The sequence below is a fragment of the Aotus nancymaae genome, unplaced genomic scaffold (genome assembly GCF_030222135.1).
Source record: "Aotus nancymaae isolate 86718 unplaced genomic scaffold, 86718_ANA_hifiasm-v0.15.2.pri h1tg000020l, whole genome shotgun sequence".
In the NCBI taxonomy this organism is placed as follows: domain Eukaryota; kingdom Metazoa; phylum Chordata; class Mammalia; order Primates; family Aotidae; genus Aotus; species Aotus nancymaae.
This window is the reverse complement of record NW_026988432.1, coordinates 53,515,580-53,538,650: the sequence shown is the minus strand read 5'-3', so window position 1 is coordinate 53,538,650 and position 23,071 is coordinate 53,515,580. Positions and strand designations below refer to the sequence as shown.

The 23,071-nt window shown below is 49.9% G+C and overlaps 1 protein-coding gene and 1 pseudogene across 1 annotated transcript in view; both read left to right on the top strand.

Moving 5' to 3' along the window:
- The window catches only part of CABLES1 (Cdk5 and Abl enzyme substrate 1), a 132,008-nt gene extending 112,574 nt beyond the window's left edge, over window positions 1-19,434 (top strand). The window contains exons 8-10 of the mRNA XM_021673892.2: window positions 10,370-10,476; window positions 12,171-12,378; window positions 16,213-19,434. Coding sequence (XP_021529567.2) covers window positions 10,370-10,476; window positions 12,171-12,378; window positions 16,213-16,353 — 456 coding nt within the window. The 3' untranslated portion in view covers window positions 16,354-19,434. The remainder of the gene's footprint in view (window positions 1-10,369; window positions 10,477-12,170; window positions 12,379-16,212) is intronic.
- LOC105712110 (developmentally-regulated GTP-binding protein 1-like) lies at window positions 5,324-8,539 on the top strand (annotated as a pseudogene).
- Window positions 19,435-23,071: the final 3,637 nt, after the last annotated feature.

Genomic DNA, 23,071 nt, shown 5'->3' with positions numbered 1-23,071 from the left:
CTTCACAGCATTGTTACCGTGGGCCAGGATGGGGCCCAAGTTCAGTCCCATGGAGGCCCCTTCTTTTATCATGACGCTTTGTTTTTATACAAAGCAAAGGGTTGGCTGGGCATGGTGCTTCACGCCTGTCATCCCAGCACTTTGGGAGGCTGAGGCGGGTGGATCACTTAAGGTCAGGAGTTCGAGACCAGCCTAGCCAACATGACGAAACCCTAACTCTACCAAAAAACTAGGTAGTCGTGGTGGCGTGCACCTGTAGTCCCAGCTACTTGGGAGGCTGAGACATGAGAATCGCTTGAACCTGGGAGGCAGAAGTTGCAGTGAGTGCCACTGCGCTCCATCCTGGGTAACAGAGTCACCCATCCTGTCTCACAAAAAAGCAAAAGATGTATCAGTGTTTCTGCAGTAGATATGGGAGACTCTTCATCCAGATAATGAAGTTGTGGTCTTCTCTCTTCCTGTTATCTCGGAAGGAATTTGTTCACTCGCACTCTATGCCTTTTGACTCACTCCCTGTCTCCGGCAGGGCAGGGCAGGGCAGGGCAGGCGGGCCCCTTTGTGAACTGCGTCTCTGGACATCAGTGTTGTGGACAGTCCCTTCCATCTGACCTTTCCCTTTCTCTGTATGCAGCTGTGCACACACAGTTTCCCTGCAGCCAGGCATTCAAGTGCTTGACAGTGCATTCGAGTGACCTCTCACTCCATGAACGGAATGACCACCCTTGCAAAAACACAACTGCCTGCTGCAGGGTTGTAACACCCATCCATCACACCACTTGGCCCTGCCGTGAGCCACGGCTGCGGGCCACGAGGAGCCCTTCATCTGGTGAATCCCATGGCCTGGAATTGGGTGGCATTGAAAACAGTGGCCACTCAGACTGCCCCAGGCCAAGAAGGAGTTGCAGCTTGTTTAATTAGCACTTTGATTTACGGTAGCATGCGCTGGCAAAACTCAGGCATTGCAAGTTGTTTTTTTGTATTTTTGAGACAGAGTCTCATTCTGTCGCCCAGGCTGGAGGGCAGTGGCACCATCTCGGCTCACTGCAACCTTCATCTTCCTGGCTCAAGCGATTCTCCTGCCTCAGCCTCCCGAGTAGCTGAGACTATAGGCATGCACCACCATGCCCAGCTAATTTTTGTATATTTAGTATAATCGGGGTTTTACAATGTTGGCCAGGTTGGCCTCAAACTCCTGATCCCAAGTGATTCACCCGTCTCAGCCTCCTAAAGTACTGGGATTACAGGTGAGAGCCACCATGCCCAGCTTGCAAGTTTTGATAATTCATACAGTTCAAACCTGAATAAAGCATTGGCCTCACTTTTCATTTTTTTCAGTCCCACACCAGAAAGAAAGAGTGGCTGGGGGCTGTGGTAGTCCCGCCTCTGTCTCAGTCTTCTAGTACTGCCTCCCCAGCTCACCCCTAGCACTGAAGAGAGGATGCCATCTCTTGGCATGGTTGGGAGGCCCAGCCTCTAAGGTGCCACCATCAGGCTCCCTCAAGACGGGATGTGCCAGGGAATCATGACCTCCTGTACCCCAGAGTGTTGCTCAGGGTCCAGAACTCAGAGGGACCTGCAGCTGAGATGACTCTGAGGACTGTCATCCAGTCTGGAATGTGCCTGGAGGGGGTGGCCCTGGGCTTAGGGTGATCCATTCAGTTTCCAGAGTCTGGACAGTGTGGGGCTAGTGCAGACAGTGGGTTCCAGATGCAGCAGATGTGCAGGGCCTCTTCCAAACCAGGATCTGGCAGCTGATGCCACAGTGGGGGTTGCCTGGTCTCCTGTGGCAGTCGTGTATCCCATGCAGCTGAGCAGGAGTAGGACACAGAACAGCCCCGCAAATCAGGTGCCTGCCGCTGTCAACATCAAGTGGGTGCTGGAGAAGCCAGAGGAGCACACGGAGGCACAGAGCTCCTAACCAGTGTGTACTGGGCCACTGGGCACCATGTGGCAGAGCTGGGGTTTGAACCCAGAGCTCTGGCTCCTGAGCCTGTGTTCTTCCCCACTGAGCTGCAGCTCAGAGAAGCAGGGACAAAAGCAAGGCTGAAGAGAGCACAGCCGATAGGAGGCCAGGACAGAAGAAACCCATACCGCTCTCCCTCAGGCCAAAGCCTGCTGTGTGGGACAGAGCTGGGGCCAACGTGGGGGCTGTGGGCCTCACAGGTGTGGTCAGCTCTGGGTCCAGAACCCAGCAAAGCTGCACAGTAGCACCATTAAGAACAAGCTACTGCTATGGGTGGAACTGTGTTCCCCCAAAAAGATACAAAGTCCTAATCCCAGTACCTCAGAATGTGACCCAATTTGGAAATAGGGTGACTGCAGAGGGAAATTGGTTAAATGAAGGTCACACTGGAATAGGATGGGCCCTAATATGACTATCCTTAAGAAAGGACACAGTTACAGAGAGAAGACAGACACACCATGTGGGAATGGAGGCAGAGGCTGGAGTGATGCCTCCTGCCGAGGAACACCTGGGGCTGCCAAAAGCCAGGAAGCAGCAGCAAAAGGATTCCATCCAGGGTTGCAGAGGGAGGAGGGCCCTGCCAGCACCTTGATTGCAGACTCCTGGGCCCCCAGACTGGGAGACAATGCATTTCTACCTCTCGATCCTCCTGTACTGGGGAACTTTGTTACAGCACGCAGTAACGACATGCAGTCATGTTCCCATTCTCTGCCAGCCTCTGGTGCTCAGACTAACGAGCACAATTTCCCATCCTGTACCATCTTGGGTATTGGAGGTATTTCACTGCCCCCAAAACTAACCTTCCTTCCCAGAATAGACTTAAGCAAACAGACTGGAGTGACTGTGTCATTGGGCACCCGCTTTGGCACAGGCAGCAGAAGTCCTGGTCCAAGTTCACGGCCTCTTTCTCCAGATGCCCTTGAATTTCCCAAAGCGGCCACCCCTTGAGATGCTGGTCCCAGCTGATCTGTGTCCATGCTGGGCCTTCCCCAGTGGAGCCCTTTCTCTGGAATGCTTCCCTCTGCCATACCCTCTTGAGGCCAGGGGTCCAGGTCTGCTGGCCACTTGGATAATAGAAAATGGGACGGTGCAGAGAGGCTGCCAGTTCAGTGAGACGCAGCTGCTGCCGCTATCTCAAGGATATGGCTGGGGAGTTCTGGTCCAAGCAAAGGCTCTCCTTGGGCCTTGACAGGAAGGTGGAGGCTGGCAGAGACTTCCACACCAATGTGTATTTTATCTAATTTAAAAAAAAAAAAGTTGAGCAGACAGCTGAATGTCAGCTAGATGGACAGGTCAGGTTGACCCCAGGCCTTCTACTTAGTGCAAGAGCCGGTTGTGAGGACACAGCCTTGCAGCTGGGAACACCACACAGAAGGACACACGGGTCAGAGTTGCAGAGTCCCACTTGTAACTGCAGCTAGCACACCCAGGATGCAGAAGAGTCTGTTGCCTAGGAGATGACTGGATAGCCTTGTCCTCCTGGCGGCTGCCACATATGCCCCACTTATGCAGAGCCAAACACTGGCTTACTGGGCCAAGGGTCTCACAGCATCCACTCATGGGCCCTCCCGGCACACCCCTCCCCAGGACCTAACTTGGATTTTTCTCCACCTTTCTACCAGGAAACGGAGTCCCCAGCTTCAGACCCCAAGAGCTAGGACAAGGCTACTTATAAAAAGACAGAGCCTCTCCTGCCAGACCCAGGCCAGGGCGGGCCTGGCGTTCCCTGCTGCCTTTGCCCCTGCAGAGCCACAGGCTGAGCTGAGCTGTTGGTTCTCATGGCCCCTCTAAAGCAGGGACAGGTCAGGAAGTGTGACTCAGGGACGGGGGCAGGACTCAGAGCTCCAGTGACCTTGATATCGTCGGTGCCTTTATGGGGATCAGAAGCTCTTCCTCCATCCCCGCTTCCCTGAGCCGGGTTCAGTTTCAGTAGTGGTAAATACAAAGTAAAGCGTGTGCACACCAGGTGCAGTTCAGTTCCAAAGTGCAGCATCCACTCTAGCGAGTTTAAGAAGAAAGAGGAGCCAGCGCAGGGGCACAGCCTGCAGCCCCAGCTGCTCAGGAGGCAGAGGCAGGAGGATCACTTGAGCCCAGGATTTAGAGTCCCACCTGGCAATGTAAAAAAACCCTGTCTCTTAAAACAAAAAAAAGGCAGGGCCCAGTGGCTCATGTCTGTAATCCCAGCGCTTTGGGAGGCTGAGGCAAGTGGATCACCTGAGGTCAGGAGTTCGAGACCAGCCTGGCCAACATGGTGAAAACCAGTCTCTACTAAAAATACAAAATTAGCTGGATGTGGTGGTGAATGCCTATAATCCCAGCTACTTGGGAGGCTGAGGTAGGAGAATCGCTTGAACCCAGGAGGTGGAGGTTGCAGTGAGCTGAGATTGCGCCACTGCACTCCAGCCTGGGCAATAAGAGCAAAACTCCATCTCAAAAAAAAAATAAAAAAAGAAATGTATCTAATAAACACCTTACTAGAATAATTGACGAGAATGGTCCCCAAGCCACATTTTAGAACTGTGCCACCCAGGAGGCTGCTGCTGCCTGGGACCAGGACTCTGGCTTTGGACTTGGGGAACTGGCACTGGCTGCTGGCTCCTGATCCATGCTGCCCTGCTGTGGTCTACACCTGTCAAATGAGGACACAGAAGCTTAGTGACAGGACTTGAGGATTCCTGCCCTGAGCCTCTCGGCAGCAGAAGCAACAGAAGCAGAGCCCTCGCTCCAGCCCTGCCTTCACGTACCAGAACATCCAATAGGAGGAGCCAGAACTGTTTTTGGAATCCTAGCTGCAAAGGAGTCAGGGAAGTGTTGCCATTAGCTTTCCAGCCTCTGTAGCACAGCAGGGCGTCCCAGGAGGAGGCTGAATGTTCAGATCGTAGAGTAGAATGGAGTGGAGTCCTGGGGAGAGCAGCCTCAGCCCCGTGGGTTTAGGAGGAGGAGCCTGCAGAAGTGGCATCCCAAGCTGAACCAGGAGTAGGCAATAGCCAGACTAGGAGAATCTAATTAGTAAGTCCCGTGGCTTTGGCACGTGGAAATCAGCTGGAAAACTCATCATGGAGCAGAGCCCAGACTTGTTGCCATCTCCCGCTTTGTGCTCCTGATGAAATTTGCCAGCGTCTTTTACGTACATTTTGTTCTTTTTGATCTTCAAGATAAACCTGGGGAGCAGCCCCATCAGGTTTTCTCATCTCATTTTGGAGAAGATGAGGGTGAGGCTCAGGGAGGTTGAGTGACTTTCTCCCTGCTGCTTGACTTGCTGAAGGCAGACTTGACCTGCCCTGTCCCCCACCCTGCCCCAGCTCTTTCCACTGCCAGCTGTCTTCTTGGACCTCCTGGTTTGAGCCCTGGGGTAGGGAGCTGCTCTGTGCTGCTTATTCAGTACCATCAAGGAAAGAAAAGCAGGAAGGCAGTGCCTGGGGTGCCAGCTGGAAGCAGCCGCTCTTGGAGACTGGGATGCCCGTGCTGGGCCTGCCTGTGGCTTGCTCAGGTCTGGGGTCAGCCTTTTCACTTTTCTGAACCTCTGTTGCAAACAGAGGTGGGACACATTTGCATACATCCTTTTAAGCAGTGAGAGCTCTCTTTCAAGGGAATTGTTGCATGTATCTACAAATAAGGCAGAGCAAAGCAGAGCTGCTCTGGTTGCTGCGAGGAGGGATCCAGTCCTCTCCCACAGGCCTTCAACAGAACCCAGCGTAAAAATGCACACGATTGATAAGCAGCAGGATATCCTTGGGGGCGCTCACAGGGCTCCAGGCCCCCAGCAAAGGCAGGTGCCTGAGCCTGCTCGCATCATTGCAAACCTCCTGACTTTCTCTGTAGAGGATGAGTAGGAGGGGCCTGTCTCTGAGAGTTCAGGGTTCCTGGATGGGGGGTGAGGGGTTGAGAAGCAGGAGGAAGGTGCTGGTTACTTAGGAAACACGAGGGCCAGCTGCTGGGCCCTCCCAGCTTGAGGTGAGCATGTTAGATGTGGTCCCCCATTCTACTGCCTGTTTCCAAAATCAAATCTTACATCCCCTTCAACCCAGAGGAGATATTTGTTGGAGATGAAATAGAGCCATTCTTAAAAGTAGAAGGGAAACAAACCTGCCTTGGAGGGCTGCCACAGGGGCCCACTCTGCTTGACCTTGACGGCGAGAGCAATGTCCAAACACCGTGCATGTGTCCAGATACTGTGGCACTGCACAGCTAGGCTGCCCCTTCCCTGCTCCTTGCAGGGCACGTGGTTAGCTGGGACCAGAATGGGCACATCTGGACCAGGTCAGGAGACCTTCCTGATTGGGCCAGAAAGACTATGTATCAGAGGAAGAAGACGTGGCATTGCCTCCACCAAGTCCTCTTCAGCCAAATGTTGGAAAACTCTGAACAAGTCTGGTGGGATTGTTGGAGTTAATATTGCTGTGCTTTGCCGTTATTCACCAGAGAAGCAAAGACAGGACTATAAAGATCACTCTGAACTGGGATGTGCTGGCTGCTTGTCTGCTCCTTGCTACTAACTGACACCGAAGGCATTCCACATGTCTGCACTAAAATCCTGTGTCCTATAAATGGAGGTGTCCAGAGAAAGCCACCAACTTCTGTTAGAGCTGTTAAGGAAACCTTTGATGGGCTTTGCAGGCATGAGTCATCCAGGGAATCGACCTTCACATCAAAATCTGTTGTTTCTTCTTTTCTGGGCTTTGGCTGATTAAGGTTATGGCATGTATGCTGGGCGCAGTGGCTCACACCTGTAATCCCAGCACTTTGGGAGGCGGAGATGGGTGGATAACCTGAGGTCAGGAGTTTGAGACCAGCCTGGCCAACATGGTGAAACTCCATCTCTACTAAAAATACAAAAATTAGAGTAGTTCCTGGTGCCAGTGGCAGTTTGCCCACAGGTGTGTGAAGAGAGACAGTGTGGAGGCCACAGGTTACTCGCCAGGATGAGTGGCACCTTAGCTAAGATCGCGGAGATAGAAGCTGAGATGGCTCGGACTCAAAAGAACAAGTCTGCAGCACACCACCTAGGGCTGCTTAAGGTTCGTCTTGCTAAGCTCCGTTGAGAACTCATTACTCCAAAGGCTGGTGGTGGTGGAGGTCCAGGTCCAGGAGAAGGTTTTGATGTGGCCAAGACAGGTGATGCTTGAATTGGATTTGGTGGTTTTCCATCTGTGGGGAAGTCAACACTGCTCAGTAACCTGGCAGGGATGTATTCTGAGGTAGCAGCCTATGAATTCACTACTCTGACCACCGTGCCTGGTGTCATCAGATACAAAGGTGCCAAGATCCAGCTCCTGAATCTCCCAGGTATCATTGAAGGTGCCAAGGATGGGAAAGGTAGAGGTCATCAAGTCATTGCAGTGGCCCGAACCTGTAACTTGATCCTGATTGTTTTGGATGTCCTGAAACCCTTGGGACGTAAGAAGATAATTAAAAATGAACTAGAAGGCTTTGGCTTTCGTTTGAACAGCAAGCCCCCCAACATTGGCTTTAAGAAGGACAAGGGAGGCATTAATCTCATAGCCACTTGCCCCCAGAGTGAGCTGGATGCTGAAACTGTGAAAAGCATTCTGGCCGAATACAAGATTCATAATGCCGATGTGACTCTACGTAGTGATGCTACAGCTGATGACCTCATTGATGTGGTGGAAGGAAACAGAGTTTATATCCCTTGTATCTATGTGTTAAATAAGACTGACCAAATCTCCACTGAGTAATTGGATATCATCTTTAAGGTGCCTCACTATGTACCCATCTCTGCCCATCACCGTTGGAATTTTGATGACCTATTGGAAAAGATCTGGGACTATCCGAAACTAGTGAGAATTTACAACACACCCAAAGGCCAGCTACCAGATTACACATCCCCAGTGGTGCTTCCTTACTCCAGGACCACAGTGGAGGATTTCTGCACGAAGATTCACAAAAATCTTATCAAAGAATTTAAATATGCTCTGGTCTGGGGTCTCTCTGTGAAACACAATCCTCAGAAAGTGGGTAAAGACCATACTTGGGAGGACGAGGATGTCATTCAAATTGTGAAGAAGTGAAACCTTCCCCCTTTCCCATCTGCTGGGCGAACCACAACAGCCTTCCCCATGATCAAGCACCCTACCGCTGTTTTTTCTGGCTTTGACAGTCACTGGGAGGGAGATGGAGGCACCCAAACTGGAACTTCATTTGTCTTACCTTGGTATCACTGTGTATGTTGAACTGCATAAAAGACCTGGTAGGCTGGTCAGCTACATAAAAAATAATAAATAAATAAATAAAAATTAGCTGGGAGTGGTGGTACATGTCTGTAGTCCCAGCTGCTCAGGAGGCTAAGGCAGGAGAATCGCTTGAACCCAGGAGGTGGAGGTTTCAGTGAACTGAGATTGCACCACTGCATTCCAGCCTGGGCAACAGAACAAGACTCTGTCTCAAAAAAAAAAAGAAAAGATTATGGCATGTAGTCAGCCACAAGAGACCCAGCCTTGGCAAGCGTACTCTGGAGGAGGGATGAGACGAACTGGGGAAACCTGGAAAAAAACTGTTTAATTCAGAGTTCACAGTGCAGGGCACAGAGGAGTGAGGAAGACCAGGGTGTTCAGAAAGGAGTCCAAGGAGCCTTTGAATTTTTTTTTTTTTTTTTTTTTTTTTTTTTGGAGACAGAGTCTCACTCTGTTGCCAGGCTGAAGTGCAGTGGCGCCATCTCAGCTCACTGCAACCTCTGCCTCCCAGGTTCAAGCGATTCTCCTGCCTCAGCCTCCTAAGTAGCTGGGACTACAGACACGCGCCACCATGCTGGACTAATTTTTGTATTTTTAGTAGAGATGGGGTTTCACTGTGTTGGCCAGGATGGTCTTGATTTCCTGACCTCGTGATTTGCCCACCTCAGCCTCCCAAAGTGCTAGGATTACAGGCGTGAGCCACCATACCCGGCCACAACCTTAGGATTTATCAAATTTAGAAATAGGGAGGAGAGGAGGAAACACAGATTTCCAAAGACTGTTGCTAGCTACCATTACATACATACGGTGGAATGGTGTCCAACCTTAAAGGAAATTCTGACATGCTACAATGAAATTTAACCTTGAAGACTTCATGCTAGGCCAGGCACGGTGGCTCACACCTGTAATCCCAGAACTTTGGGAGGCTAAGGCAGGCAGGTCAAGAGTTCAAGACCAGCCTGGCCAACATGGTGAAACCCTGTCTCTACTAAAAATATAAAAATTATCTGGGCGTGATGGTGAATGTCTGTAATCCCAGCTACTCAGGAGGCTGAGGCAGGAGAATTGCTTGAACCCGGGAGGTAAGCCAATATCGCACCACTGTACTCCAGACTGGGCCACACGAGCAAGACTCCATCTCAAAAAAAAGGAAAAAAAAAAAAGATTCCATGCTAAATAAAATAAGCCTATGACAAAAGGACAAATAGACAATTCAACTTACATAAGGCAAATTTATAGAGACAAAAAGTAGAGCGGTGGTTGCCAGGAGCTAGAGGGAGTGGATAGGGAGTTGGCGTTTGATGGGCAGAGAGTTTCAGTTGGGAAGATGAAAAGATCCCGTGGATGGATGGTGTTGGAAAGATCCCGTGGATGGATGGTGGTGGAAAGATCCCGTGGATGGATGGTGGTGGAAAGATCCTGTGGATGGATGGTGGTGGAAAGATCCCATGGATGGATGGTGGTGGAAAGATCCCGTGGATGGATGATGGTGGAAAGATCCCGTGGATGGATGGTGGAAAGATCCCGTGGATGGATGACAGTGGAAAGATCCCGTGGATGGATGGTGGTGGAAAGATCCCGTGGATGGATGGTGGTGAGGGCTGCACAATGATGTGAATGTTCTTAATGTCACTGTACAGTTAAGATGGTAAATTGTATGTGATGTATGTTTTACTATCATTTAAAAAACTAATTTAAAAGAACAGTAGCTAACATTTATTCAGCACTTGCTATATGCCAGGCATCGTACAGGACACTTCTCCTATAGTTCTCAGAAAGCTGTGTGAAATAGGCACTGCTACTGTGGGAGTTGAGATTTGGGGTGATTAAGTCTCCCAAAGCCACTGGACTGGTGAATGGTCAAGTATGGATTGAACCCAGGTCTGTGCACCTCCAAGTCCCATGCACTTAAACCCTGTACCATGTGAACAGGCCGACATATGGGAACTGGCAGAGGCCCTGACTTCTGATGGTCTCCAGGCCGGCTTTCCTAAGTGTCACCTCCTTCTAATAGTCGTGACTTGTTTTCCACTCACCTCCAGAAGGCCACGGCCCCCTTCAGGCTCCCGGATTCCGCCGAGCCCTTGTTGTAGCTCCAGTCTCTGTTTTCCCATTGCTCAAGGCTTTGGGAGTTGTAAGTTGGTCGTAGTGGTGCATAATGATTACATACGACTGTTATTTTAATAAGTGACCCGTGTTCTCCTGTCTGTTACAGACAACAGTGATTGACTATGTGAAGCCCTCTGATCTCAAGAAGGACATGAACGAGACCTTCAAGGAGAAGTTTCCTCACATTAAGCTGACACTCAGCAAAATTAGGAGGTACGGGAGGCTCGACTTGCCTTCACCCTTTCCCTCCAAACCCCTCTTTCCACACACAGTAAGCTCGTCATCTGTCCAGTGGTCCTTCCTGTGGTTCCAGTGATGGAGTCATTGTCACATTCAGCAAAAGGAGACTTGGATGCTGGCACTCTGGTGCCATGATGTGGTAGGAGAGACGAGGACAGCAGGACACGAGGCACAGCTCTTGACTCCTGGTTGACGCGGATGAGGGGAGGTTCCTTCGGTGAAAGAATTATGTTGTGTTCTCTGCAGCTCGCTAGTTAATCAGATTTATGTTATGGAAAACTCAGAGAGAATGAACAACATTCAGGTCTCTTGCTTTCTGAAGTGTAGGCAAAGCTGAAGGGAAAGAGTTGGCACTATAGGGGATGAGATAAGTCTACCTACAGTCATGTGTCCAGAGGTGGTGGCCAAGCCCTATCTTCAAGCCATCACCAAAGCAGGCAAAGCAGAGTTGGGCTGTGTCTCCCCTGCCGCTCTGCTGCAATTGACTTTGTGGTGATCCACATCCCCCGGCTACATCGTCAAGACAACTGGCCCTACTGGGCTTGTGTTGTGGTGTCTGTATGCCATGCTCATGCTGACAAAAGTCTAGGGGGTGTGTGTGTGCGCGTGCGTGTGTGTGTGTGTGTAGTAATGCAAGCTACACTGCACATCAACATGGTGTTGGAATATGTGCCAACATTTACATGAGTGTGTATCCTAATCCTGATTTGATTCTGGCATGTTCCAAGCCAAAGAATTTTTTACAATTGAGAATAATGAAATATTCACATCTGTCCATTTGCTGGGCAGCCTCTCTAAGGACATGGTTTGTTATGCTCTTATAACTCCTTTTCTTCCCTGGCTAATGAACATAGCAGGTATTTGGCAGAGTTTAGACCAAGTACCTAATTTATGTCTATAATCGGCTCTCCAAGATACTGCCCCTCTCTAACACTGGACAGCGCTACTCTAGGTTTCTAGAGAGACTCTGGGACATCCCCCTGTGGTCAGTGGGGTCCTGTGTGTCCTGTGTGGTGGTCATTAGAGCCCTGGCCTGTCACTCTCCCCACCTGGTCTGCTGCACCTGTGTGTTGTCATCCTGGAAGTAGTGATGGTGGTAGCATATAACTGCTGGGTCTGGAGCAAGACTAAAAGTAAACATGGGGCCGGGCATGCAGGCTCACGTCTGTAATCTCAGCACTTTGAGAGGCTGACATGGGTGGATCACCTGAGGTCAGGGGTTCGAGACCAGCCTGGCCAACATGGTGAAACCCCGTCTCTACTAAAAATACAAAAATTAGCTGGGTGTGGTGGCTCATGCTTGTAATCCCAGCTTCTCAGGAGGCCGAGGCAGGAGAATCAGTTGAACCCAGGAGGCGGAGGTTGCAGTGAGCCGAGATCATGCCATTGCACTCCAACCTGGACAACAAGAGCAAAACTCCATCTCAAAAATAAATAAGTAAATAAAAATAAACATGACCAACAGAGAAGAGTGCAAAGCCCAGCTCTGGAAGTCTGCTTCCATGCATAACGCAGCCTTCACACTCCCATGGACTTAATCCCAGTCCAGGTCACCCTCTGGGAGTGACAAAGAGAAAAAGCATTCAAGATGGAGTAGTCTTTTTTTTTGGGGTCTGCTGAAACTTAAGTTTTGACGAAACTGTTCCCTTCTGCCTGTCTTTCCCCAGCCTAAAACGAGAGATGCGGAAGCTTGCGCAGGAGGACTGTGGCCTCGAGGAGCCCACGGTGGCCATGGCCTTCGTCTACTTTGAAAAGCTCACCCTCAAGGGAAAGCTCAACAAACAGAACCGGAAGCTGTGTGCTGGAGCATGTGTGCTGTTAGCAGCCAAAATCGGAAGTGACCTCAAAAAACACGAAGTCAAGCATTTAATTGACGTAAGTGGCCTTCGTCCTGGAGGCTGGAAGAGCACATGCTCCAGTCTGGGGTTCCTCCCTCAGAAGGTTTCAGTCAGTAACCCCGACTGGAAGGATTCTGAGCCTTAGTGAATAATTGAAGTGAAGGCTATAGGCCCGGCGTGGTGGCTCACACCTGTAATCCCAGCACTTTGGGAGGCCGAGATGGGTGGATCGCCTGAGGTCAGGAGTTCGATACCAGCCTGGCCAACATAGTAAAGCCTCGTCTCTACTAAAATTACAAAAAATTAGCTGGGCATGGTGGTGCATGCCTGTAATCCCAGTTACTCGGGAGGCTGAGGCAGGAGAATCATTTAAACCTGGCAGGCGGAGGTTGCAGTGAGCCAATATCACGCCATTGCACTCCAGCCTGAGCAACAACAGCAAGATTCTGTCTTAAAAAAAAAAAGTGAAGGCTATGAAGTCTTTCCCATAGTGTGAATAGTCAGGCTATCTTAGAACATAGTGATGATCTACTTTGACAAGACCAAAGATCCTCAGCACTGGCCATTGGGTCTGGCCCTTAAAATCCATTCTCAGACACCGTGCAACATGCAGTCATTCCCACAGCTGTAGCAGTCACTGTACCTGCAAGAGATTCCCACACAGGCAGTGTGACCCACAGAGCTTCTACTGTCAAACAGGTTGGTTCAGTAAGACCTTGGCTTCCTCCTTCTTTGGCTGCCTCCTCTTTGGGGAAGGCTGTTGAGTTTGACAGGGTGGTATCTCTTTTCTTTTAAAGGAGAGCCCTCCCAAAGCAAGGAAACATGGATCTCCTTGGAGGCTACATGAATGCCTGTTTTAGAATTCAATGTATTAATAGAAAATTTGAGGTACAGTAAAGCCAAGTGATCAGAAGACAGATCCATTGAGAAGAGAGTTTGTTACAGTTCCCAAGAGAAGGAGTATCTTGGCTGGTGCTGCCATAACAAAATATCATAGGCTGGGTGGCTGAAATGACAAATTTATTTCTCATAGTTTTGGAGGCTGGGAAGTCCAAGATCAAGGGACTAGTTGCTTTGGTCCTAGTGAGGTTCCTCTCCTTGCTCACAGGCATCTTCTTGCTGATGCTTAATTGCAGAGAGAGAGAGAGAGACGAAAAGCAAGCCCTCTGGTTTCTTCTTCTAAGGTTCCGAATCCCTTCACTCCATGCCCAGGACCTCATCTAGACCTAATCATTCCCGAAGGCCCCACCTCCTAGTAGCATCACATGGAGGATTGGGGCATCTACATATGAATTTGGGGGGACACAGCAGTCAGCCCCATAACAAGGGGCATGCTGTGCTGTGTCTTGAAGCCCTGGAATGGGTCAGGAGGCAGAGGGAGCCTTGATTGTGGTTTTCACAGAAAGGAATGGATAAGGCAGGGTTTGTGGGTTTGGGATTGGCTAGTTTGAATAGTTTCGGTGAGCTCTGGGGCCTAGGGACTGTCCCTAGTTGTCTGGTGCCTGGCTCTGGGGTGATAAGGGCAGGTGGATAGTGGCCTGAGTGTGAGGCCCATGGAGGAGATGGTAGGAATGTGGCCTCTGGATTGGTTGGTTTGCATTTGAAAAGCAAAAGGGGTCACTGGAGGATTTGGCTAACTCTGGGAAGGGCAGACCCTCTAGAGTCAGCCAGGCCCCAGATATCAAAGCATCAGAATACAGAAAATAAAAGACATGGTTAATTCAATGCCCCATATGCCTCACTGTCTAGCCATCTTCAGTGGCAAAGGCAAAAAAGCAGAAAGGGCACTAAGGTAGGTACTCCCCAATTAAAAAGAGTATTCTTTAGGTCAGTGCTTAACAGATTTTAAGAAATGATACAAAATCATCTAGCTTATACAGTAAATACGTGAACCTAGAAATGACCATTGGACACCAACTCTGAGCTGAGAATCAATAGGTGTATATAGATAGCTGCTGAACTAATCATTTTTTTTTTTTGAGACAAGGTCTCACTCTGTCACCCAGGCTGGAGTGCAGTGGCACGATCATAGCTCACTGCAGCCTCTACCTCCCAGGCTCAAGCAATCCTCCCTCCTCTGCCTCCCAAGTAGCTGGAACTACAGGCATGCAACACTGTGTCTGGCTAATTTTTTTTTATTTTTGTAGAGACCAGGTCTCGCTGTGTTGCCCAAGCTAGTCTCAAACTCCTGGCCTTAAGATATCCTTTCACAGGGCCGGGCGCGGTGGCTTAAGCCTGTAATCCCAGCACTTTGGGAGGCTGAGGCGGGTGGATCATGAGGTCGAGAGATCGAGACCATCCTGGTCAACACAGTGAAACCCCGTCTCTACTAAAAATACAAAAATTAGCTGGGCACGGTGGCACGTGCCTGTAATCCCAGCTACTCAGGAGGCTGAGGCAGGAGAATTGCCTAAACCCAGGAGGCGGAGGTTGTGGTGAGCCGAGATCGCACCATTGCACTCCAGCCTGGGTAACAAGAGCGAAACTCCGTCTCAAAAAAAAAAAAAAAAAAAAAAAAAAAAGATATCCCTTCACCTCAACCTCCCAAAGTGCTGGGATTATAGGCATGAGCCACCATGCCCGACCAAAAACTAATGAATCTTTAGATGTAAGAAACACTTATAAAATTATAAATAATGTGCACATTTAATCATAGTTGAGCAGTATACCACATAGTAAAAACTGATACTGTTGCAAAATGTAACAGTAAGGGTTTGACCAGACACTTACAGTAGCAAGAAACCTAACTCAAGATCTCATCCCAGTTATAATCTGAAAGCTGTCAACATCTGCTCTGTGGGTGGGATTTGTTTTATGAAGATAAAAGCTGGGTTCGCGCCAAGGCAGAATGTGCCTGAGCAAACATGAAGCCCTTCCTGCCCATCCCCACCTTGATGGTTCTCCTCCTTCCCTCCAGTTGGGTGGATATGCAAGATGCCACCAGGCTCAGCCCTGTTTAGATACACACCAGCTGTGTGGCACTGTGAAAGTGAGGGACTTCCCGAGGACTTAGATCCTTGTACGTAAGATGAAAGGACTGAACTACATAGAATCAGTGCAGTCCCTTCTGAACTTACCACGTGGTTTTTATTGTTGTAGGTGGTTTGCTTTATTTTGTTTTATTTTATTTATTTATTTATTTATTTTTGGGATATCATCTCGCTTTGTTTCACAGGCTGGAGTTTAGTGGCACTATCTTGACTCATGCAACCTCCACCTCCCAGGTTCAAGTGAGCCTCCTGCCTCAGCCTCCCAAGGAGCTGGGATTACAGGCGCCCACAACCACGCCTGGCTAATTTTTGTATTTTTGGTAGAGATGGGATTTCACCATATTGCCCAGGCTGGTCTCGAACTCCTGACCTCAAGTGATCCACCCACCTTGGCCTCCCCAAGTGCTGGGATTACAGCATGAGCCACCGCTGGTTCTCTTTCTTTTTAGTCTTCCTTTAAACCTGAATCATTTAGTTGTCGCAGGTAGAGTTTGAGTCCCAGTTAGGGTGGGATCTCAATGCTGCAATTTGCTGCCCATGTGACCCTGGCTAAGTTCTCTGACTTCTGGGAGCCTATTTTCTCATCTGTAAAACAGAGATATAGACCGTCAACCATGTCATATTACTGAGAGGATTAAATGATGTCAGAAGATGTATGTGTGGTTCCAGGCGGCCCCCAGAAAAGGTGTGATTCCTTCACAACCAGGACCAAAGGCAGGAAGCACAGCCCAGGCCTCCCTTTCTTCCTCCACAGAGCTTTGCCCAAAGCGGATTTCTCCTAAGCACTCACTAGCTGCTGGATAGAGAAGCTGCAGTTGCGGAAAGACTAGAATTTTAATTTCAAACGAATATGCCTTTGATTTTCTTTCTTTTTGTTGCAGAAACTGGAAGAGAAGTTCCGGCTGAACAGGCGAGAACTGATTGCCTTTGAATTCCCAGTGTTGGTGGCCTTGGAATTTGCCCTTCACTTGCCGGAGCACGAAGTCATGCCTCACTACAGACGCCTGGTCCAGAGCTCCTAGCACCAGTCCCGACGAGAGTCAAGGACCATTTCTTCTCTGCTCACTGGAGCAACACTTACTACTGGAAATGAAAAAAAAAAACAGAACTCAAAATACCAGACTTTTCTTCCTCTCTACATGGTTTGGGGAGAAGCAGTACTAGAAACTTTCCAGAGAGTCTTGGGTGTAGCTGAGAGGAGCCGTGAGCCATGGACTCCTCAGAGCAAGGGCAGAGGAGGCAGGCATGTGCTGAGAACAGAGAGGCCCCGCTTGCTGTCCACTAGCGAGAACCCCTAGCTGCCGCAGCCCAGTCTTTCTCCCCAGCATTCACAGACTGCAAGCATGGTCCAGGGCCTTCTTCAGATTTGTTCCAACTTGGAGTGTGAAGGGCTTAAGCATACGGGGGAAGAGAGTCTGCAGAAGCTGGGAGAAAACTCCTAAAAGATACCCTCATTGTGTCGAAGAGTGTGCCAGTCTATTTTTGTATCAGCCATTGGAAGTGCACTTTCCCTGGGGACATGCGGGTGTGTGAATGTGCAGGTGTCTGAGAGATACTGCATCAGCCCGAAAGCCCCAGAGCCTGTCCCACCCTTTACAGAGCAGCCCTCAGCCTGGGGCCATGTGCCAGGCTGACCTTCGGCAATTATTTCTAGATGATTTCTGGATAAGAATCGCTCTCTCGGTACCAGATAGTTTGACTTCGTCCACCCTTAGAAAATGACTTTGTTTCTGTTAGTGCTCCTACCCACCAAGGGGATAAAGAAGACGAGTTCTCAGTGTGGGACGAGTCAGTCACGTGGAAGGGCGTGGAGTGTGGCGCTCTGTAACTTCCTGCTGTCTGCCACCCCGCCACGTGTATTTAACCCTCGCACTTTCTCCACTGTGGCGACAGCTGGGGCAGCGCCCCACAGTGTGTTTTCCTGTCCTCTATGTTAGAGTGCATCATAAGCACATTTACTGTGCTATCTATATCTCTATATAAAAGTGTTTTATAAAAACCCAGAATAGGAGCACGACGCATGATTGGTGTTTGCGGCGTTTGCCAGCTGGGACAGACTGCGTTTGGAGCTGTGGTTGAGCTAAGGAGGTGGTGGCTCTTAACATTCCCACGTGCCCAGGGCTGTTTGTGCAGGATCTTAATGGTGACTTGTCCTGGCTTACCGGGACAATCTGTATGAGGCGTGTCACCACACTGTTGCTTCGTAGCTGCAAGAGAGAGGTGCCAGCTGAAGTTCCCCTGACTGAAGAGAGCCTGTGGCCATGTACAAAGAGAATTAAACTCCTGTTGCTTTTTGTATACCTGTATGCGTTTGTGTAGACGTGTGTCTCACCAGTCACCTTTGCCCTCCATTGCTGATTTCCTTGCACACGCTGATTCCAATGAGGTCACAGATACAGAGCTTCACGCACCAGCCCAGAGAGAGGGTGATGGAACCTAGTGTCTGCAGCTTTTGTTAGCAGAGCTGTCAGATTCTTGACAGTCCTGCAGGATGGAGAAATTCAAGCAGCAGCTGGTGAGGGCCAAAACAGAATACTTGGCTCCTTCAGAATCTTAGATTTCACTGAGTTTAGTCCTAAATATTTTGCTAACAAATTTCCTTGGCCAGAATCAGTTGTAAGACAGTGATTTGGGGGGGGCGGGGAGGGAGGAGGGAGAGGGGGAGAGGATACGATGAATGTGGTCTCTTGAGCTGATTGAAAACGATCAGCTGATACGTAGGGGCACTTGCTGTTTATAAAGCAAATTGAGAAAATATTCCAGGTGCCTCCATTGCCCGAACTACAAAATACCCTTGGCCTTCCTCACAGGGGGTGTGTCACCTTGCATCTCTGATGAGCCACCCAGCTTCTGGTCAGTGCCTGCAGCAGGAGAGCCTTTCTGAGAAGCAAGGCCTCTGGTACCTGGAATGGCTCAGGGAGCTCCCCACTGCCCATCTGCCCTGAGTTTCCTGCCAAGCTCCAGGGGTGGGGTGGGGGTGGGGGGACATCCGATGGGTGACATAGGCCCCCAGCCCAGACATGGGGAGAAGCCTGAGTCCTTTCCTGTGTCATAAAATCAGTCTGATTTACTTGGATTTGGGGTGATTCGTTTGGTTTTTAGCATCTATGAGGTGAGCCCCTGAAGTCAGCAGTCCATTTTTAAAGATGCATTTTCATTTTAAACTCAATCCTGGCCTGCGGATTTGTGGAATGGGCAGTTTTGCTGGTTTTAATTTATGTGGGAGGAGTTGGGGCTGAGAATGAAGGCATTTTATTGGGAGGTCTCCTTTTGCACGTCCATAGCATGAGCTTTTTGGAGGCAAAGGAAGATGAGGAGGGTGAAAGACGCAAGTCACTGCCAAAGGCACCCCTGTGACAGAACATTCCAGACACGTCACAGCCTTGGGCTTCAGCGGGGAGGAAGCCTGAGCCTATGCAGTGAGAAGGCCATACAGCAGACCGACTCTGAGGAGTTGCCCTTTGACCTCCACCAGGGAGGGCAGCTTCAGCCCCTGGTAAGCCCAGCCCCCTCAGGACTGCCCTGAGGCCTCTCCAGTCCTCCCCACACTCAAATATCTGTGGGGAAGCTCCGCTCAGCCACACTCGTCGCGATAACACTAGCCCGTTCTGTCTGACTCCGTTTCCCCAGAGCCAGCCTGGGGGCCCGGGACTCCTCTAGTGAGCAGTTAGGTAAGAGATAGGAAGCAGACAAGCAAAGAGGTTGCTCCAGCTGCCTCCAGAGGAAACTGGCAGCAGAGAGTGTGGCCCGGTCCCCACTGTGCCCGCCCCAGGGGTCCGAGCCTGGGCCAGCCCAATGACACTTAGAAGTCACCACTTTTCCTTTCTTCCTCCCTAATAAAACCTCTTGTTAAACAGGAAATCCATACCAAGTGCAAATGCGTTTTGTTTCCCTTGGCTTTCTGTTGTTGTTCTGATCATAGATTTCCCTGCCAGCGTTTCTGTTGTCATCAGCCGCAGGCTCTGCTTGAGGCGGCCGCTTCACACAAACCACTGTACCACATGCCCTACCTTCCTGACGGGAGCCGGGAGCTTCCTTTCCCTCCTGGTCGTTCCTTCCTGTTCCCTTCATTCCCCAACAGCAAATAAAACTGTTGAATGCTCTGGCTGCTGAGTTCTTTATCTCTCGCTCAGACATTTCCGCTCAATGCAGAACGGCCGGCCCCTTGCCCTCCCCAGCCCTGGCTGCCTCCCAGGACTCCTGAGAACCTGAACCTCCCTGCCCCGCTGCAAGCTCAAGTGGGTGGCCGGGGGAGGCTGGAGGACGAAGTGCATTTGAACCAGGTGGTTTTGTTACCCGTTCATTGTGTAATCTGTTCAACAGTGAACATCTTTCAAATCAAGGGAGATTTTTTTGGCTGGGGATTGAGGTGCCTGATGTCACCTCCCTGGGTCTGTTGGCACAGTTTGGTAAGCACAGTGCTGAGGGCCAGCCAGAGCAGGGAGTAAACTTTAAGAGTGTAAATCTAGAATCACATCACCAACACCAGCATCAATAAAAAGCGGCTTCCAGTCATGCAGCTGCAAGGTGGAGCTGAGATGCAAAGCTGGAAAAGAAGCAAAATGGCCAGTGAAGGGGAAAGATCCTCTTGCTGCCTGCACACAACCAAGTGGAAGGGACTCAGGCTAGGATGGGAAGGGGTGCTATTTCAGAGCCCCCACCCCATAAAGGGCCATTCAGACTTCTAAATAGTCCAGAAAGTCTGCAAACGTAAGACTGGCGAAACCACAAAGGCCTGCCTTGTGAGGACTGCGCTTCCTCACACAGACACTTCCTGACTTCGGACAAGACATCATCTATACAATGTCAATACAGCCTGTCGTCCCAGCGACTCAGGAGGCTAAGGCAGGAGGATCACTTGATCCCAGGAGTTCAAGGTTGCAGTGAGCTAGGATAATGCCACTGCACTCCAGTCTGGGCAACAGAGCAAGACTATGTTTCTTTTTTTTTAAAGGGTGAGGTAGGGTGGGCATGGTGGCTCACACCTATAATCCCAGCACTCTGGGAGGCCGAGGTGGGTGGATTGACTGAGACCAGCCTGGGCAACATGACAAAACCCTGTCTCACTAAAAATACAAAAAATTAACTGGGCATGGTGGCGCACGCCTGTAGTCCCAGCTACTTGGGAGGCTGAAGTGGGAGAATCACCAGAGTCCAGGAGGTCACGGCTTCAGTGAGCTGCAATTGCACCACTGCACTCCAGACAGGGTGATGGGAGCAAGGCCCTGTCTCAGAAAAAAAAGAAAGTACATCTAACCTGCTAAACATCACAGCTTAACCTTTCCTACCTCAAATGCACTCAGAACACTTTTGTACAGTATTCAGTAAGTTACATGAGATAGTCAACACTTCCTTACAAAACAGGCTTCATATGAGATTACTTAGCCTAACATCTCCAAAGGGTATCATACAGCACACAGCTAGCCTGGGAAAGGATCAAAATTCAAAGTATATTCCTACAGAATGCTTTTGCACCATCATAAAGTTGACAGTTGCACAAGTCAAACCATCATAAACTGGGGATTCTGTATGCCACCTCCCACCATCTTGCTACTCAGAGCACAGCCCAAGGATCAGCAGCATTCACATCACCTGCAGGCTTGTTAAAGATGCAGAATCTACATCTTACCATACCTTCTTGGTGATTCATATGCCCCTTAAAGTCTGAGAGGCACCATTCCTCCATATTAGCATAGGACATAAAACTATCTAAGAAAGGCACAGAGAAAATGTAAATATTTTTTAATACCAACAATACTAGTGCCAGCTTCTGAGGTTGCTTTGACGTATGTTTACCTACCTGCTTCATCTAACAATTTTTTTGGATGCACAAGGCCAAAAAGATGTAAATTGCACTAAGCAGCAGCTAACACATTGGTCCCAAGTACAGAGCTGCCTTACAGCGCATCACAGCAGCCGCTGGTTAAGGTCACCGCTTGGATGAGGCCTGGATCCCAGGTTCCCAGGGACCACAGATAGAGGGTTGGGATGGTGGAGAGTCAGGGCTCCTAACAGCACTACAGCACAATTCTCTACTGGAGCTGGGGACTGTAGGGTTGTGACCTTGGGGACATCACAAATGGGTAGACTCCAGTTTGCTTGGACTGACATTCATTGAGGTCCGCCCAGCGCTTGTTAACTGTGCCTTCTACTGGGTTCTGTGGGCTTCCTGATGTCGGGCAGAACCTGCTGGGGGCGGGTGGAAGGGACCCTCACCAGGTGCAGTGACGCTGTTCTCCAGAGGAGCCTCAACGTGGAAAACTGAAAGAGAAGCTCCAAGGGAGAGACAGCTTCCCCAGGTGGGCCTGGGATGGCCAAGGCCAAGCAGGGTTGGAAATCAGTGCTCAGAAATTAGCCTGGCACACAAATGACAAAGTGGGCTAAGATGGAGCAATTGTTTGGTCCCAAAAGTGAAGACCAAGAAACCAGAACTGACAAGAAGATGGGTGGGAATGAAATCATGGACTCGTTACCAGGGCACCAGAACAGGCTGGCGAAAAATCAGAGACATGAATTGTGATAGGCAGATGAAGCCTTGGACACGGTCTTCAACAAGGGGCTGGTGCTTGGGAGGACTCAATATTCACCAAGCAGATATCATGCACCAGCCCTGTGCTGGGCACTTAAAGCTCCTCATTTAACCCTTAAACACACTCGAATTAGTATGGACCCCATTTCATCGATGAGGTGCCTGGGGCTCTCAAACATCACATAAAGTGCCCAATGACACATAATTAAGAAGTGACAAAGGCAAGATTCAAACCTAGCTCTGTCTAATTCCAAAGCCCAAGCACCTGTCCTGCCTCACACTTGCAACAAAACAGAGCACTAAAATGGTGGAGGGCCAAAGCCAGGCTGAGCCGGATGCTGGCCTCGGGTTAGAGGGGGTCTTCATCGGTTAGACGGGGCCTTCTCCCTGTGTTTCCCAGTCACTGGCCCTTTCCTCTGCAGAGAAGGAATCTGGAGCTACTAAATCCATAGCATCGTCTTCTTGGGTCTGAGTGACCTCCACATTTGATGTATGGCATACCTCCGAGCCCCCTGGTAGAACATGAAATGTTTGGAAAACATACTTCCATAACAGGTAAGCTAAGGGGCTTTTGAAAGTAAATAGAAGATCACAATCAGGTTTAATGCAGCCAGTATTCACATCCACCAACATTTCACCAGGCAGTGTCTCGTGGTGCATGAATGGATTTTCCACCATGTGTTATAATTAAGACAAATTCTCCTTGCCCTACAGCTCTGCGTGTTCCTTGGCTGCTGTCCCTCTGATCAGTGTGTGACCAGGAAATGCAAATTTGTTTTGCTCTAAGGCTAAGCCAAGCTTACCTTGGGCAGGCGGTCAGCTGGCAAGGATGGTCACATCACACAAAGAATGGCTCAGGGATTACGAGCTGTCTGACACTCTTCAAGTCTCAGTCCCTAAATGCCACAGACTTCCCTTCACCGCCATTTGCAGAGCACAGGCCCTCATCAGATGTGTCAGGTGCGCTGAGAGGCACTCCACAGCCCTTAACTGCTGCTCTAGACCAAAGGGTTCAGCAGGGCAGGACTGGATTCCACCACCATGAACCCGAGCAACTATCTGTCAGGCCTCCAAGTCCAAGCCTGGCCATTATAGCCTTGGTGACCCACGCATACACCTCTGGATGGTCTCCAGGAGCCAGAAAGTCTGAAGTAACCACAAGTAACCAGGTGGCCACAGAAAGAAGTGAAACAACCTGTTCCTGCCTCAAC